General features: G+C 33.8%; 1 protein-coding gene and 1 pseudogene across 4 annotated transcripts in view; one reads left to right on the top strand and one right to left on the bottom strand.

Moving 5' to 3' along the window:
* Positions 1 to 16,321, top strand: part of PCDH15 (protocadherin related 15) — a 1,663,341-nt gene that overhangs the window by 1,624,384 nt on the left and 22,636 nt on the right. For 3 of the 4 annotated variants that reach the window (XM_073241040.1, XM_073241039.1, XM_073241041.1), the window contains 2 exons: positions 6,838 to 7,014; positions 13,508 to 15,084. In XM_073241040.1, the coding sequence (XP_073097141.1) occupies positions 6,838 to 7,014; positions 13,508 to 13,730 (400 nt within the window). In that variant the 3' untranslated portion in view covers positions 13,731 to 15,084. Of the gene's footprint in view, positions 1 to 6,837; positions 7,015 to 13,507; positions 15,085 to 15,889; positions 15,899 to 16,321 lie in introns of those variants that run through there. The other variant, XM_073241042.1, reaches the window with a different exon arrangement.
* LOC140850527 (RNA-binding protein 34 pseudogene) lies at positions 1,848 to 2,566 on the bottom strand (annotated as a pseudogene).

The following is a 16,321-nucleotide window of genomic DNA, read 5'->3' on the forward strand; positions in this document are numbered from 1 at the left end:
TGACTAATTCCTCAAAATAAAATCAGGGGTTTTATTTTTAGGGAGAGAACAGAAATGCTTTACAACCAAAAAGCAGCAAAGTCCACTTCTGTAATTTTGGTATTAATGAATGCCTTCTTTTAATGGGTCTTAGAAGGGTTAAATGCAATTCTTGTGGTATAAATTGCATAATTCTAAACACAGAATTGCATCCATGTTGGCAATAAGTCATCAAATGAGAACTGTGGTTTTAATCCTGTAGACAGTGCCCAGGAAGACATTTCATAACCAAAATGGGGAGTGTGGGAACTTGACTAGATCTTACTTATTATTGTTTGTCATTTTTAGTGACAGGGAAAAAAAAAATTTTAGAGTTTATTATTTTACAGTTTGTTTGAAGAGTTTTTAATTATAATTAAACAGTACTGACCAGAATTCAAACATATTAGCCAAGAAAAAAGCAGCTAATGCAACTGGATATTTTGAGGCCTCATGGCTGTTTCACTTCCTATTCCCTTTGGAAATAAGAAGTCATGGTTCAGGACTCTTGAATGATCTCTTGTTTCATCTATTGTTTGCTAAGAATTCTTTGCATATCACTTGCTATGGCTGGTAATACACAGATTCATTTAATAAGACTAAATGGGAGCATGAGAAATAATCTCCTTTAGCTACATACCTGGACCATGTATCAAATAAAAACAAATCTGGATTTAAAATAATTATTCTAAGGAGGACAGGGATGGGAAGGAAGGAATGCAGAAGAAGGAAGGGGGGTGTCTGTTGTCATAGGGAACACTCTCTAGCCAGAAGGTCAGCCAGCACCAAAGGATAGGCAGAAAAAAGGCCTTTGGAGAAATAAACAGGGCTAGGAAGAGCCAGCTGTGGGGAAGTGGGATGATCAGACAGTAAATCTCAATCAGGGAATGTTTTACCCTGTATCAGCTTGTCTGGGAGGAGCCTTTTAGAAGGTTGTTTCATTTCAGGCTAAGGTGGGCTGAAGTTTAGAGACTTGGAGGAAGCAAAGACACTTAAGTAAATGTTTGGTTAACAAAAATTTTCTTCTGATTGATCAGTGGAACAAAACAATTCAGCTAATCACTTATGAGGCAAAGCATAGGAATATGCCGGATCTGTGTCTTGCTTTGTCATAGTTAAATAGAGGAGCATCCATGAGTCTTATGAGTCTTAGTTAAGCTATAGGGGGAAGAATTGCTCTTTGCAGTAAGCAGTTTCCTGGAACACAACAGGATGGGGGTACTTCTTAACCATCACTATTTTTCAGGAGCACAGGGCTTAGGTAAAATCCAACATTATCAAGTAAAAAGGGGGTATTGTCTGAACTCAAATCTTCGGTTTCCAGGAATGTAGTCAACATACTTTAATGTGTATTTCCTTGTGTCCAGATAATATTACTTCATTAGAGGTCCCCAAACAGTATGCATTTTATGTCAGGTATTAAACCACTCAGCAATTAGGACATTATATAGCCCCCATCCCTTCCTGATCCAAAACAGAACCTAGATTTCCTTAAAAACTTGTTTTATATTAGGTACATCTCCAAAACAATTCTTCTATAGGGCAAAGTGAGGGTTGGGGAAGATGAAAGAAAGCAGTCTCCCAAGGACTGTGGGGAAGGAGGGCAGAATTGTTTTATGGGGCTGTAGCAGGAGAGGATCGGCTGAAGTTTAGCTAGTTTTGAGAACAGGAGAATTGCTCTTATGGATTAGCAGTCACTGCTGGAGTTCAAGATAACTCAGACAAAACAGAGAAAGGGATCTGTGCTCTATATTCAATAAAAAATATGACAGAAAGAAGTAGCCTAAACTCTGAAAAGATGTTAGCATCTTTTTTTTTTTTTTTTTTTTTTTATGGGTTCACTACATTTTTATTACTATTACTCAAATGGGGAAAAAAAATTTAAGCTTCAGACTGCTATTTTTTTCTGTTTCTTAGTTTTCTTCTGTCCTTTCTTTTTCTTCTTAATAAGAACAGCTTTTTCTCCAATAAATAAACTTTTAGAATGTCCTCCATTTTTTGAAGCAAAACTAGGTCCTTGCTTAGGTTTATTGACATTCTTCAAACTGGGATTTGAATTTTGTTTTAATTTTTCTTTATTAACAGAACGCATGACTCTGAGTTTTCTTCCCATCAGTTCAGAATTATTTAATTTCAGAGCAAGATGAACAGCATCTGTGTTCTCAAAGAGCACATAGCCAAACCCTCTGCCGACTCCTGTAACTTGGTCTCTCACAATCCTTACTGCCACAATAGTCCCACAATCCAGAAAGTGTTCCTCAACCGCAGATTCTTCAGCTTTGTATGAGAGATTCCCCACAAATACAGATCTCTTGTCCCTAGATGAAGTCTCAGATGCAAAATCAACTCTAACACGAAATCCATCTGCAATTTGGGCCCCATTTCTTTGCAATGCATTTGCAGCAGCACTCTGGTCCTTAAACACAACATAAGCATTAATGTTTTTCTGATCAGGATGAATTTTACGTTTTATTGCTGCCAACTTTTTGGACAAAGTTCCCTCTGCTGGAATCTTCTTATTACATGTGACAGGCAAATTCCCAAGATGTTAGCATCTTTTAAGAGTCACCTATGCCTAGATACACACATGAAGATAATAAAGCATTGTAAATTGATATCTAAGCTTTAGTCTCTCCTTTATGTTTTTCTTTAAACAAATAATGGTCTATAAAAATTGACCTATTTTAAAATGAAAAACCTCAAAAGGCTAGCACTTATCTAGATCAACCTTTAATTAATATAAGTATTTGTCCAGTTAAACATTGCAGTTATTGATTTTAGAAGACTTAGGTCTCTTACAAATTTAATCAGGCTTAAAAATAATGCATATAATAGAGCATTATTATATGGCTTATATATGGCTAATAATCAACTATTATGTCATGTCTTCTCTTCCTCCAAATTATTGAGTAGACTAGGCATTTAATAAGTCCCTCAAATCCTTAAAGTCTTTACTAATCTATTGCCTTAATTCTACTCTGCCTGTTTTCAACATAGAGGCCAGTGTACTTCTTTTAAATGTAAGGTAAATCATATTACTTCCATGTTTAAAATCCAGCAATGGAACTTTACTAAAGTCAAAGCAAAAGGTAATGTCCTTACAACTCTTAAAATTCCTCATGTGATCTGCCCCTAGCCTTTTCTATTCCAGCCACACACTTGTGCTCAGGGCTTTTGCATGAGCAGTTGGCAATTTCCTCTTCCTGGAATGCTCACCTATAATATCCACATTGTTCATTCTCACTGTCTTCAAAGTCTGCTCAAATATCAACTTCTCAATGACATTTTTCTTGAACATTCCTACCAATCTCATTATTTTATTATCTTGTCTGTCTTGCTCAGTTAGAATGCAAGTTCTATGATGTCAGAGATCTTTGTTTTGTTCACTGACACATTCCAAGTGTACAGAACAGTGCCTGATCCATGATATGCATTCAATAAATACCTGTTGAAAGGATTAATAACAATAAATGAATGAGTGAATGAAAAATTTCACACTTAACCCTTACCCATGTTTTGCTGTAAATTTATTAGACAACTGTGAGTCCAACTTAATTTTCTATATTTTCAATCTCTGAAAACAGATTTATATAAAGCTTTTTTCTTAAATGCTGGAGAATAGGAATAGGGAGTTAAAGAGATTTTTTACATATGAAATTGTCTTATTGTTTTATTACGGCCATTATAAGAAATTCAGGCAACATGATATATAAAGAAACAAGGTTTTATAAACTTTTTATAGCAAACTCAAAATCATAGCACCCAGACCTAAGCATTATTAAACTTATATAAACATCATTACAGGTATCATCTCCCTCGATATAGAGTTTGCATATGATAAAGATATTACAGATTAGATGAAAATATTGTAGATATCTCTTCTTCTCTTTCCCACTGTCTCTGACTTTGTATACATGTATGTATGAATATATATGTATATAAAATAAGAGAACTTTTATTATTAATTAAAGGCTTACAAAAAACCAGAATGTCATAAATTGGCAATGGCCTAGTAGCCTAAGTTCCAGCCTACCAGATAGGAAATTCTTATGACATTGGATTCCAAAATGTATGTATGAATTGGCTTGATGTATTAATAATTTAAGGTAAATATAAGCCTAAGAGATATTTAAACACTGGTATTAATTTATATGAGTCAATTCAAAATAAGAGACTTCAGAGATTTATAAATTATGAGGTCAAAAAATCTTGTACATTTGCAGATTAAGAGCTAAAAATCCATTCTTGATCAATATCATATGTATATGCATATATAATATGTATGCATATATGTATATATGTAATGTAGTTTACATATGCACAACGGAGACAGACTGTAGAAATACTTAGGTATACAGATATAGATAAGTGGCAAAATAGATTTTTATAAAATGTATTCTCATTTAAAAATAATTCAATTTAATTTAACATATATTTATCAGAAAAAGATAAAGAATTCAAATTTGCACACATTTTTCTTTATCATAGATATTTCAATCATAAAAGATATTTCTTCCCAAATGAACTCTAAACTTTTAAGAAAAAAATGTTCAGGAAGAAAACATTTTTATATATTTTAAATGACATGAATCATTTTTAGACTTCATTGATTTATGATTCCCTGCTGTGATAAAGGAATTAGTATAGTTACATTACATTCCACATCTTAAGTTTTATTGACATATGATTCTGCTATACTGCATAGAAATACAGAAAGAAACACTCTTTATTGCAGGAAAACATATAGTTTATGTATGCATATGTAAAAGGTTTCATTGGAACATTTAATCAATGTGTAAATGCACTGTAGCAGTTATAAGTTGTCAAATTGCAATATTTAGACAGAGAGCTACCTTCTGAAATATATTTAACAATGTATTCACATTTGTTTTTGTTTTTGTTTTTTTTGATTTGTGAAATAGTACCAGTGAGAAATATGCTTTCTTAATAATTCCACAAATTCATTAAATGTCTGGAATGAATCAGAGGTAGGGATGTAGCTTATTAATACGAACATTTAAGGCAAGTTAAAAGCAACCATAATTGTATTTTATGGAACGGTGACTATGTGTTAAAAGCTGTGTGAAGATTTGAGTAAAAGCTTTGGTTGATTTAATGTACACAACTATTTAATGTGGTAGATGATTTCCTCATATTGTAGTTAAGGAAACCGAAAGTTGGAGAGCTTAAAATTACTTGTCTCAGTTTCGCAGCTGGTAAGTGAAGAAGTTGAAAACTGAAGGCACACCTCTGTGCTCTCCACCACTGTGTGATTGCTGTTTGTGCCTCCTACAAAGTGTCAAGAGTATAATACAGCTTGATTATGAGGCCTTTCTTATTTTTGTTAAGGGAACATAAGTCTCACAGAAAAAGAATCCTAAAACAAAGGCTGAACAATGTTAGACAATTCAGTTTCCTGGGGCAGCAAGCATTCAACTCCTAACTGGTAGTTGCCTAAGTTGATTTTCCACATCTTCTGTTTTCCACATCGTCTTTTCTTTATTCTTCAGCAAGATCTCATCAGAAAAATACTGTAAGGCAGACTGACCAGTGGGGTGGGGTGGTGAGAGGAAAGGAAAGCAAGTAAGTAGTAGTTCAAGAAGACAGACTTTAGCTATTCTGGTCTGTACAAATGTAAAAGTGAACAAACACTTCATTATCTTCGGCCAAGTCTCTTGGCAGGCACACTGTAGACTTGCGCTCGATGTCCTCCTACAGTATCCTGCTTGTTTTCTTAACAAGGTCAAACCAGGCACCTACCAGACGCCCAAGGCAAATTTTTTTTTTTAAAGAACAGAAAACAGGTCAGTTTGGCATGTGAGAGAAGTTCCTTCCTGAGGTATCAGAGTACTTTAAAGTATAGTACCTCCCCCCAACCCCAAAATGCTTCACAGTATGGACTCCAAAAGGAGCATTAAATAAATAAATAAAACATTTGCCATGAGTAGTTATTAAAATGAATGCATTTACATTTAAATGTCTATAAATATTTAATAATATGCATTCTAATGTTAATCTACAATAATAATATAAAGTTTTTAATAAGGAAAAGGACATTAAGGAAATTGCCATTTGTGTCAAAACAGAACAAATACTTACAGGGAAATAATTTGCATTTTCAATTAAAATCAAGTTATACCATTAGAAAAAAAAATGTATTTTCCAGAAAACTACCTATAAATTAATATTATTTCTGTCTTTTCTTTTGAATATTAGTAATTCTATACCAATAATATAGTTTTTAGTTGTTTGTATTAATCTAAATAACTGCTGAGAAGTGCAATATTTTTATCTTAATCTGGTAATCCTGCCATAGTAAAATATCTATACATTCTCCCACTGCTGTAATGCTCTACAAGTGTTCATGCTCTTAGGAAAACAAGTATCCTGATCCTGCACCTTGGCATATAGCTATGTGCCACATATCACAGAATTAGGTAGAAGCTATGATTTATAACACCAACCACATGAACTCAGATGAACACCATGGCTCCTATAAGCATAGACAGCTTTATTTGTACAACATAGTTGGCATTTCCCATGAGCCATGTAAAAGCTCAAACAGTATCATAAATTCAAAAAGGCTGGACATAAATAGGACATGGTTGATGACCTCTTACTACGTTATTCAGCTTCCAGCATCATTGGGAGTTAAATGCTGAAAACAGAATTTTTTCAAGGGTTCATATTCGGTAAACATCAGCAAAAACCAGGCCGTCATCATTTTTCATTTAATAAATGTCATTTCAAGTTGAGAGTGATTTTTTTCCCCCAGCAGGCCCATCAGAATGTCATATGTGTGCTTTGTTTGATTTATAGGATTTTAGATCACTATGTTCAGGAGCAAATTCCTGGTGCCAAGGTTGTAGTGGAGTCCATTGGTGCTCGCCGGCACGGAGATGCATTTTCTCTGGAAGATTACACCAAATGTGACTTGACTGTCTATGCGATTGACCCCCAAACCAACAGGGCCATCGACAGAAATGAGCTTTTTAAGTGAGTACTTTTACTGTTTGTAGCACTTCTCTGGTAATAGTATCACTCAAATAACCCTGATTTAAGGCCATGAGTACTTAAAGTTTAAAGCCCATGAAATTGTTGCTGAAAGTGAAAATGTAAGCAAAAAAAAAAAAAATCAAAAAGACAATACTTAGAATCCTCATGCCTAGAAGTTCCCAGGTCCAAGCATGCATTCAGGTCCAAGTAGACTAATTTCAGAGGGTCTGTTCTTTTGGTGTCAGAGGGTCCATATACTTACGAGCAAGAAGCAGTGTCACCTCCCATCAGCTTCCACTCTTGCTCCAAGGCCCTAGCTCTTTGAGAAGAAAGCACAGATTCCTTCTTAAAGTGGCAGTTTGCCTCAAACAATGTAATTAAGCTTGAGTTTTAAGAACAAATCTAGCTTTCTTCAAGGTCTTACTGTATCAGAAAAAACTGGACTTGGTGGTGGAGTACAGAGGGGATAGTCACTTCCATCTAAGTCCATACCCTATGGTAATATTTCATCCTGATGTGTATTTGAGCTATAAACCCTAAAAGTAGAGAAAATGCAGAATCTTAACTAAACACTGTTAGACATTTACCCTTAGAAGTCATTTTAGAAGAGCTTAATAGGCTTGTTTTTAATGTTAGTTTCTGCTTTACTCTAGTGACACCTACTGTCCAACAGATTCTTAGAATGCAATTATTATTTAAATTGAAATACATTTTTATTTAAAAACATATTGATATATAATCATATGTATATATTCTAAATATTTATAGGTATGTGTATAAACACACACAACTATGTACCAAAATCCATAACTGCATAATATAGTTTTTTGTTTACATATACTAAAAAGCATATAAATATGTGCATATACAAATTTACATATATATTCAAATGAGGCTGCATTTATTTTAGTAAATATCTATTTATCCATTTATTTATCTAAGTCCGTCAGTTCTGAATTTAGTTTACTTTCTTTTCATCAACAAAATTCCACTGCTGCTATTTTAGCAATAATGAAATAGTGATTTAATATCAACTTGATTTTTAAAAGAGCCAAAGTTATTAAGTATGTTATTCATAAATTTACATATAATAGGTGTTTGGGCCATATGCAAGATAGTATATTAATCATTGTTGGGAAATACTGATGACTGATGCAGTTCCTTCCACTCAGGCTTTAGAATCACTATCCAAATGAACTGGAGTATTTAGCTCCACCAAACCAATATTTTCATAGTTTATTAATTTAAATTTTTTATTTGGGAATATACTTGAAAAACATTTAATATATTCTTTCTATTTTCATTTTTAACATTTATTTAAATCCATCTGCATTCTGTGTTTTTCATACATTGGTTTTATTTTTAAGTAGTGTGATAGATTATTGGAATTGAGGACATTTTTCCTAAATATAAAAACATCTATTATCTTTAGGCTGTTGGCCTAGCTTTAATGAGTAAAAGAGTGATGATTATAATTTGAATTGTAAATATTTTAGAGATAAAAGATTTGGAAACTGAAGCCAGTTGGATTTCAACTGACACCATACATATAAGATAAACATCTTTGATTCTAAACAAGCTTTCCCAAACCTTGATTATATTGTGAAGAGTAGAGATCTAAATTCAATTGAGTAACATAGCCAGAAAGGGAAGGAAAAATATAGAATAACTATAAACCAAAATTTGTTTATACTCAGGAGAGGATGGAATGGACATGAAGTATTAATTCCTTTAACAATCTTCACCTTTAACTAGTAGCTGAGAATCAGTGGTCTAACTTAAATCCTAGAATTGTTCCTTGAAATATTTTATAATCGAATTGGATATATTTCATAATCTGAGGCTGATAGTACACAGATATTTTATTTTCTGTAGCTATGAAAGTTACTGAAAATTTTGTCTTTAACCCTGAACAAAAAGATACTACAACTTAAAAGATTGTTGCCTAAGGTCCAGGACAATGAAAGTAGAATTTTTCTCTCAATATCCTCTTATCCTAAAATCTAAGCTTTTTAGGATACTGGAATTCTCAGGCCAAAGAATTAGAAACAAACCAGATACTCCCTCCAAAGAGTTCATTTTGATTTTAGAAAATGATTTAATCATATCAAAACTTTTTAAAAATCCTGTAAAAGCATCAAGAAGACTAGAATAATTTTAATGACATGTTGATTACTTATTTTGCTTTACAAGATTATGAGTATTTTAATTTTTCTTATTTTTGGTTACCTGAATTATTTAAGCTTTCTGCAATCAATAAGTATCACGTTTATCCTGCTTTTATTTTTCTTGTGGTTCTTTGAACCTTGGATCTGCATCTCCTGTTTGTTTTTTGGGGGGTTGTTTTCATATCTGGAATAGTCTCTGATATTATCTTTGCAAATGTTTTTTATTCCCCATTTTCTCTTTATTCCCTTTCTGGGACTTAAAATTCACTTTTTGTCATGGCTTTTGGATGCTCTATTCTTGTTCTTTCCCCCAACTCCTTTTGTGTTTGTATTTAGTTTGGATAATTTCTATTACTGTTTTCAAGTTCACTGATTTATCTGTTTGAGCCTATTTGCTATGCTCATTGAAGGAATTCATCTTTGTATCTTTTTAAAATTTTTCTTGAATTTCAATTTGGTTGTTTTTTATAGTTTTTACCACTTTACTGAATTTCCCCAGCAGTTCAAACATGTTCCACGTTCCACTGGATTCTGTAAGTATTAATTAGAGTTGTATTAAAGTCTCAGTCTGATAGGTCCAATATCTGGGCTATCTGTCTGTTTCTATTGCTTTCTTAATCTTTCTGCAGCCCCTGCATGCAAGCAACACAGAAGGGGTTCCTCTCCATTCTTTTAACTCTCCCCATGTGGTTAATTGCTCTTTCTTTTTGCTTAGTTCTACTCTTATTGTTGGGATAGGATAACAGGGACATTAGGTTAGGGGGTCTTCTTTCTCCTTGTTTAGCCTGTATGCCTTGGAATTGAGGTCAGACTTTCTCAGCTTTTCTTCCTTCCCCAAGAAAGCCCCTGCTCCTTGCCCAGAGGTGGTGAATTTTTGCTTATACCTCTTTCCCAGAGATAGTGGATCTTTGCCTGATCTCTAGGGATTGCAGTACTAAATAGTCCTCCACCTCTTTCTGGCTTAAGGTTCTTTCTTTGCATGAGATTCAGGTCCAGGGAACTGCAGAGTGCCCCTGCCCGTACATCTCTGCACTACGAAGGGATTTCTCTTGTCTCTTGCCTTGCCCCCAATCTGTCTTATGGAAGTGGATGGGAAAGAGTTTCCGAGTGAGTACCAACCCCACCCCTGGGGTTTTTGTAGGTCTCTTACTCTAACCTTATACATTGGTACACACTTAGATTCTAAAAAATGTGTTAAAACTTCAGCGATTCCTGTTGTTTAATCTTATGCCAGCCACATTAACCTTGCTCTGCAAAAGATGAAACAACAGCTGGTCTCATCTCACTGTGGAGGAAACTGTCATTCCTTAGAATTTGGTTTCTGTTGCAGAAACATTTATGTTTTGAGTATTACCTGACATTTTTTCTCATCAGGGTGGGAGGCACATTCTCTTGTGGCTTTCTGCATCCTAAGCAAAAAGCAAATACAGTTTTAGCTTATGCACCTGTCTGATATATCAAACCTGTTTAACATTATTCTGTCCAGATGGTAAGTTGAAATGGAGAGGGTCCAAAAAACCTGTATGCTCTACAAACTGTGTTTAAAATATAATATCTAAAAACACACTTAACACTTTAAAATAGAATCTGACTTTGAAGCTCTGATAAAACTTCTTTCAAATTCAAAGTCCAACAAAAATGCATAATACTGAAAATTCAAATGAATGGGAAACTATTAGGATCTTGTTAAAATAATTTGAAGCTGTACAGAGGAATAATGGTTTACCCTTGATTTATTATGTCAAACAACCACATCCAAGTGAAATGGATGTGAGCGGATGTGTTAACAATTCCCACTCTGTAAACCTGTTGCAGAGACACCAACTGTGTACCTGTAAGGGAAATAAGCAGCTGCCCCTCTACTGTTTAGGTATGGGGATTTGTGCAGTACTGAGTACATTCTCTCTCCTGTTCACCCTCCCCTTTATTTCTACATCCATATGTACACTGCAACACCAAAATCATCAGGGTAAAATGCAGGGTGGACTAGTTGCACACTGTACTTGGAAAGCTGTGTTCACTCAAGTAATGAAGGCAGGAATACATGTTTGCACATGTTCCATCAGTTGAGTGAATCAGAAGCCATGGAATTGGCTTAGGAATTTATCTCATCTCAGAAAAACAGCAGATCAGATTTATCAACTTTCTGGAACATGGCAGAGGGGAAAATGGGAGCAGTAATAACTACTGAAAACAAAGTAAAGGAAATAACATACTGATGACTCAGAGGTAGAATATATTTCTGGAAATACTATCCTACAGAACTATGGTGGATCAGATCCACCATATTTTAAGGAAAAATGTTATGACTCAGGAAATTTTAACTAAACAAGTTATTTTGCATGTATAATGATATTCTAGATCAGATATGAGTTCAAAAGTGATCAAATCTTCTAGTGAACCATTATTCATGACATTTACCTAAATTTAGAAATAAACCAAAATAAATAACTAAATAATGGAGCTATTGTCATATGAAAAGACTAACAAATCTCTATTCGGGTGGTTTGGATATCCAGAGAAGGAATCCAATAGAATTGTGATCTCTCTAGTGGATCCCACATCATAAGGGTTATTTTTTCCCCTGCATTAATGATCTTCCTCTATTTCTGATCCTTCTCAGTTTCTAACATATATTTCTTGTGACAAACTCTTAATCTGTGCTTTCATTGGAATTTCTTACTCTATCTGAACAATTCAAACAAAATATTTTAACATTCTATTCTAGTACTTGGAACGATTCAAACTTAATTATATTTTTTAACATGTCTAAAAATGACACAGGAAAATTGCTATGAACAGTATACTTGTCATCTACAAAAGTATATTGGTAAAAAAAGAAAAGAATTAGAGGCATCCTACAGCCTTAATGTTATAGTAATGAAACGTGAGTAAAAAAGTGTGTAGCTTTAAAACCAAAATTGAATTATTTTAGTCATTAGGTTTTTAAATTGGAAGACTAATAAACTACCCAGTGATCTGAACTATCTGATATCAGGCATCTCTTTGTTTTTTTCTATATGGAAGCTATGAACAGTGTGTTAACTAATTTTAAAGGCAGTATGATCACTTGCAAAATTAGAATAAAAAGTGTCTAAATAGATAAAGTTTCAGATGCACAAGCATGGTATTCTTTGGCTATCCTTTGATGATGAAATTTTGGGCTACTTTTATGCTTTCTTTCATATTTCATCATAAGTATGATATTTTATATTATAAAATATATTTCTAAAATAATTTTACTTTGCATATGTTGCATAATCACAAGTATATAAGAATATTTATTAATAGCAAAAACATAAAGGTTAGATTTGAGTATATCAAGGTGTTTGTAGTAGCTGTCTTTGTGTTGAGACTAATTTTGCTTTTTGAACTGTGGTTTCCAATTTTCTATAGTAAGACATTTGACCTTTATAGGTAAAAATCTTTAAAAACCAAAAAAGAAAAGTTCCTAAAATGTGTTGTGGCTTTATGGTATTAAAAACACAACTGTTGCATCAGTACTGAAGGATTTGTAAGGGATTATTCAAAAGTTCCCAAAGGAATTGGGGGAAAAAAATTACCTGTCAATTAAATCATAAAATATGTAACAGAACTGTTCAATCTAATAAAACAAAGTAACAATTACTCCTTTATTCTCCTTCTCAATGCAATGCCCATAATTGGAACTGCATGATATAGAGAAAGGGTTTGTAAAAATTACTGGATTAAACTGCATCAATTCCTGTCATCCTGACTACACTGATTTGCTGTCTGAACTATTTATTTAGTCTTCTCTTTCTAGGGAGAAAACACCTTTTAATTTGTTCACCCTTTGCCCACAGAACATTGTTTTGGTTTAAAGTTTGAGAGTGTCAACATTTAAGATTGGGTGGTGGAACACAAATACAGACTTTGAGTCTGAAGGCTTGTGCAGTAAATCTGTATTGTAATGTTCAATTTTAAAGGATTCAAGGACATAAAATGCAGGAATATAATTTTAAGCTAGTCAAAATAACTTAAGATACTATATTTTATTCCACCTGAATAACTGCATAATATAAATGATCTCAACATGGTGATACTAAGTTCAATGATATTGACCATTTCTTTTCTCAAGTCTGTAAGCAAACTAAGGGTCGCTGTTATATTGGATATGTGTATATAGATATATAGTTTCTCTTCTTTATTCTTGCTTTATATGCTTTTCTTATTCATAATAAGACTTCTGACTCAGCTTGTGTTTGAAATAAAGGAAATATAAAGAGATACTACAAAACTGTTTTATTTTTTAGAAAGGCCTTTCTGTTAACATCATTGGTTTTACTATTTATCTATAAACAAAGATTTTTGGACGGCAAATTGCTCGATATCAATAAAGACTTTCAGCCATATTATGGGGAAGGAGGACGCATTCTGGAGATCCGGACTCCAGAGGCTGTGACCAGCATTAAAAAACGAGGAGAAAGTCTAGGCTACACCGAAGGCGCCTTGCTGGCGCTGGCCTTCATCATCATTCTCTGCTGTATTCCTGCCATCTTGGTGGTTTTGGTCAGCTACAGACAGTAAGTGTTTACAGATGCTCAATAGAGAGAGGTTCTCAAGAAGGTATGATTGAAAAACCAGCTCTGGTAACATGGCTTTGCAATTGTAAAACATTTACGCTGCAACCATTCTGGGACTGTGGTATCCTTGCCATTGACTTTCCTTGCAGGGAAAACAAACTTCCCATACATTTCTCACATATCATTCAGTGCTCCTACTATGTTCTTATCTAATATAAGTATTATGTAAGCTCTTGTGGCTTTGTGTATGCCCTTCATTGGGTTAAGAGCCTTGGAAGAGGAGGTACTAGGTACTCTAGGGAATTGGCAGCAAATGTCATATCCAGAAACCCCTGGTCCAAAGGAAGGTCTGTAAGCAAAGCATATTGTCATGATAGGTTTGTATCCATATTGTTTAATTTACCTCGTGCAGATGATCCCAGTGTTAGTAGAAGTATTTGAAATCAAAGCACACTGTATCTAACGTTCCGTGTGGTTCTTCCTTCCTGGGTAGCCTTGCTCGAGCCTACATGGGAACAACTGACAGGGTATTTTGGCCATACCGACCTTCCATTATTCTGGTTCCTGTAGGCAAATACATCCATTTAAAATCTCTGTTTTTCTCATTTAGACCCTTCAAAGTAGTCAAGTAATTACAACTAATTTCAACATCTATATATGTAGTAGTGTAGTAAGCTATCCCTATTTGACACTCACTATGCAGAACCTTTGTGATTAAGAACATTCCCCATTGACAATGACAGGTGAAAAAAATGTGGAAGAGGTTACGGAGAGAAGCAGCCCTAAAAGTGCCACAAAATGGAAATAAATAACAGGAATCATAAATCATATAAATTAATTAACATGACAAATAGTAAAAACTAGGGGTGGAATTGCTGTTTATCATGTAAAATACCTACAAGGAAAGTACTGAAATCACTCTTATATATTCTTAACCTGTTATTTTTGTTCTCTAACACTGAGAGTTTTCTTTTCAGTTAAATAAGGTAAGGCCATCCCAATCTGAAAGTTGAAAAGTATACTCTGCATGCAGATGCTGTAGGAATATTTTCCATTACAATAACAATGTGGAGTTGCGAATGCAATATTTAGGTCGATATATTGGAGTTCAGTTTATCCTTAAGAAATCAATTAACATGCTAAATCTAAAGCCTATGAACAAAGTTAATATTGGACAAATGGTATTAATTATTAAGTATTAACCCAATATTAGCTTCCATGTTAAATCTAACTGTACTACTGTTATTATTTTCATTCTGTTTCCCAAAGGAGCTTCGTTATATGCTGCTAGCAATAAAATTAGTGAGAAAACTTCTTATACTTGGCACACAATGCAGTGATCAAAATTGAAGCACCCTGGATATTGTACTCAGTGGTCTGAAATTTAGCAAAAAATGATGATGCTGAATATTTAAACATTTTGTAGATGCATTATTTGTTTTTTAAACAAGCATCAGCTTAACACTGTATGAATTAATTTTAGTTATTTCTTGTTACAGATTCACAGAATTAAAATGAGTTTTTCACTGCTCATGTTGCAAAGTAAAATTCTAATATTTAAAAGTCTAACTCTTGTACCTTCATGTTGTGCTTTTAAGATTGAAATGGATGGTTCTTCTTTTATATTAACATATGTCTGCAATTTGCTGTGCATAGGAAGTAAATATGAGGAAAAAAAGTGTCATGAATTCATTCCCCAGGAATGGTATCTTCCAATTCTGACTTCAGCTTCAAAGTGAGGCCAAGAGTATAATCAGGGCTTACCTCCTGACCATTCCTTTAATATTCTTCAAGTGAAGAAAGTCAATAAGCCAATTATAAAGATCAGATCATCTTTAATATCCCATTTCTCTATCAGAGTTGAAATTCACATATCCAGTGAATTTTAATCTAATTTTTCTTATTCCATTTGGTTTATTTTCCTCTAATGAATGTTTTAATAGCTTGTATGACTGTGACAGTAATAATAAGTGTTCACCATTCTCACCTCCTGAGTTGAAATACTTGGTTTCCCTGCTATGTCATTAAGTGTGTGTCATTATGAGTTTAACCAGTAAATTATTCATAATTTAGAGTAAATCAGACATTAAAATACTATGAATGCAATATTTCTAATGGAGCTTTCTCTTTTTTTTTTTCCTTACCCATTGCTCTCCCAAACAGGTTTAAAGTGTAAGTATGATGCTAATATTTTCCTATGACTTTATGGAATATGAAAAGAGAAACGCAGATAATACAGATAAAGTAGTCAGCCTACCCAGAACCATGTACTATTTGTTGATTTTGTACTTGTAGGAGGCACATACCTTCTAGTTCAAATTCCCTGTGGTTTTGTATATTAGAGAAAATTGAGCTGGTTTTGTGCAACTGGATTCAAGTGAAGGAAATGTGAAAAAGAAGGTTTGCTCTGGTGGTTTCCATACTTTAAGATCAATCAGTGTCCCAGACATTCAAAAGGAGCAGCCCACCTCTAATGCAAGAGTCACAAGCATCCATGGATTCCAAAGGAAATAAAAAATTCCAAATCTCCCTCCTAAATGGGCACACCTACACAGCCTTTTATAAACTAATATCAAAGTGTTTCAAACCATTTTT

Source organism: Manis javanica, chromosome 7 (genome assembly GCF_040802235.1).
Source record: "Manis javanica isolate MJ-LG chromosome 7, MJ_LKY, whole genome shotgun sequence".
In the NCBI taxonomy this organism is placed as follows: Eukaryota; Metazoa; Chordata; class Mammalia; order Pholidota; family Manidae; genus Manis; species Manis javanica.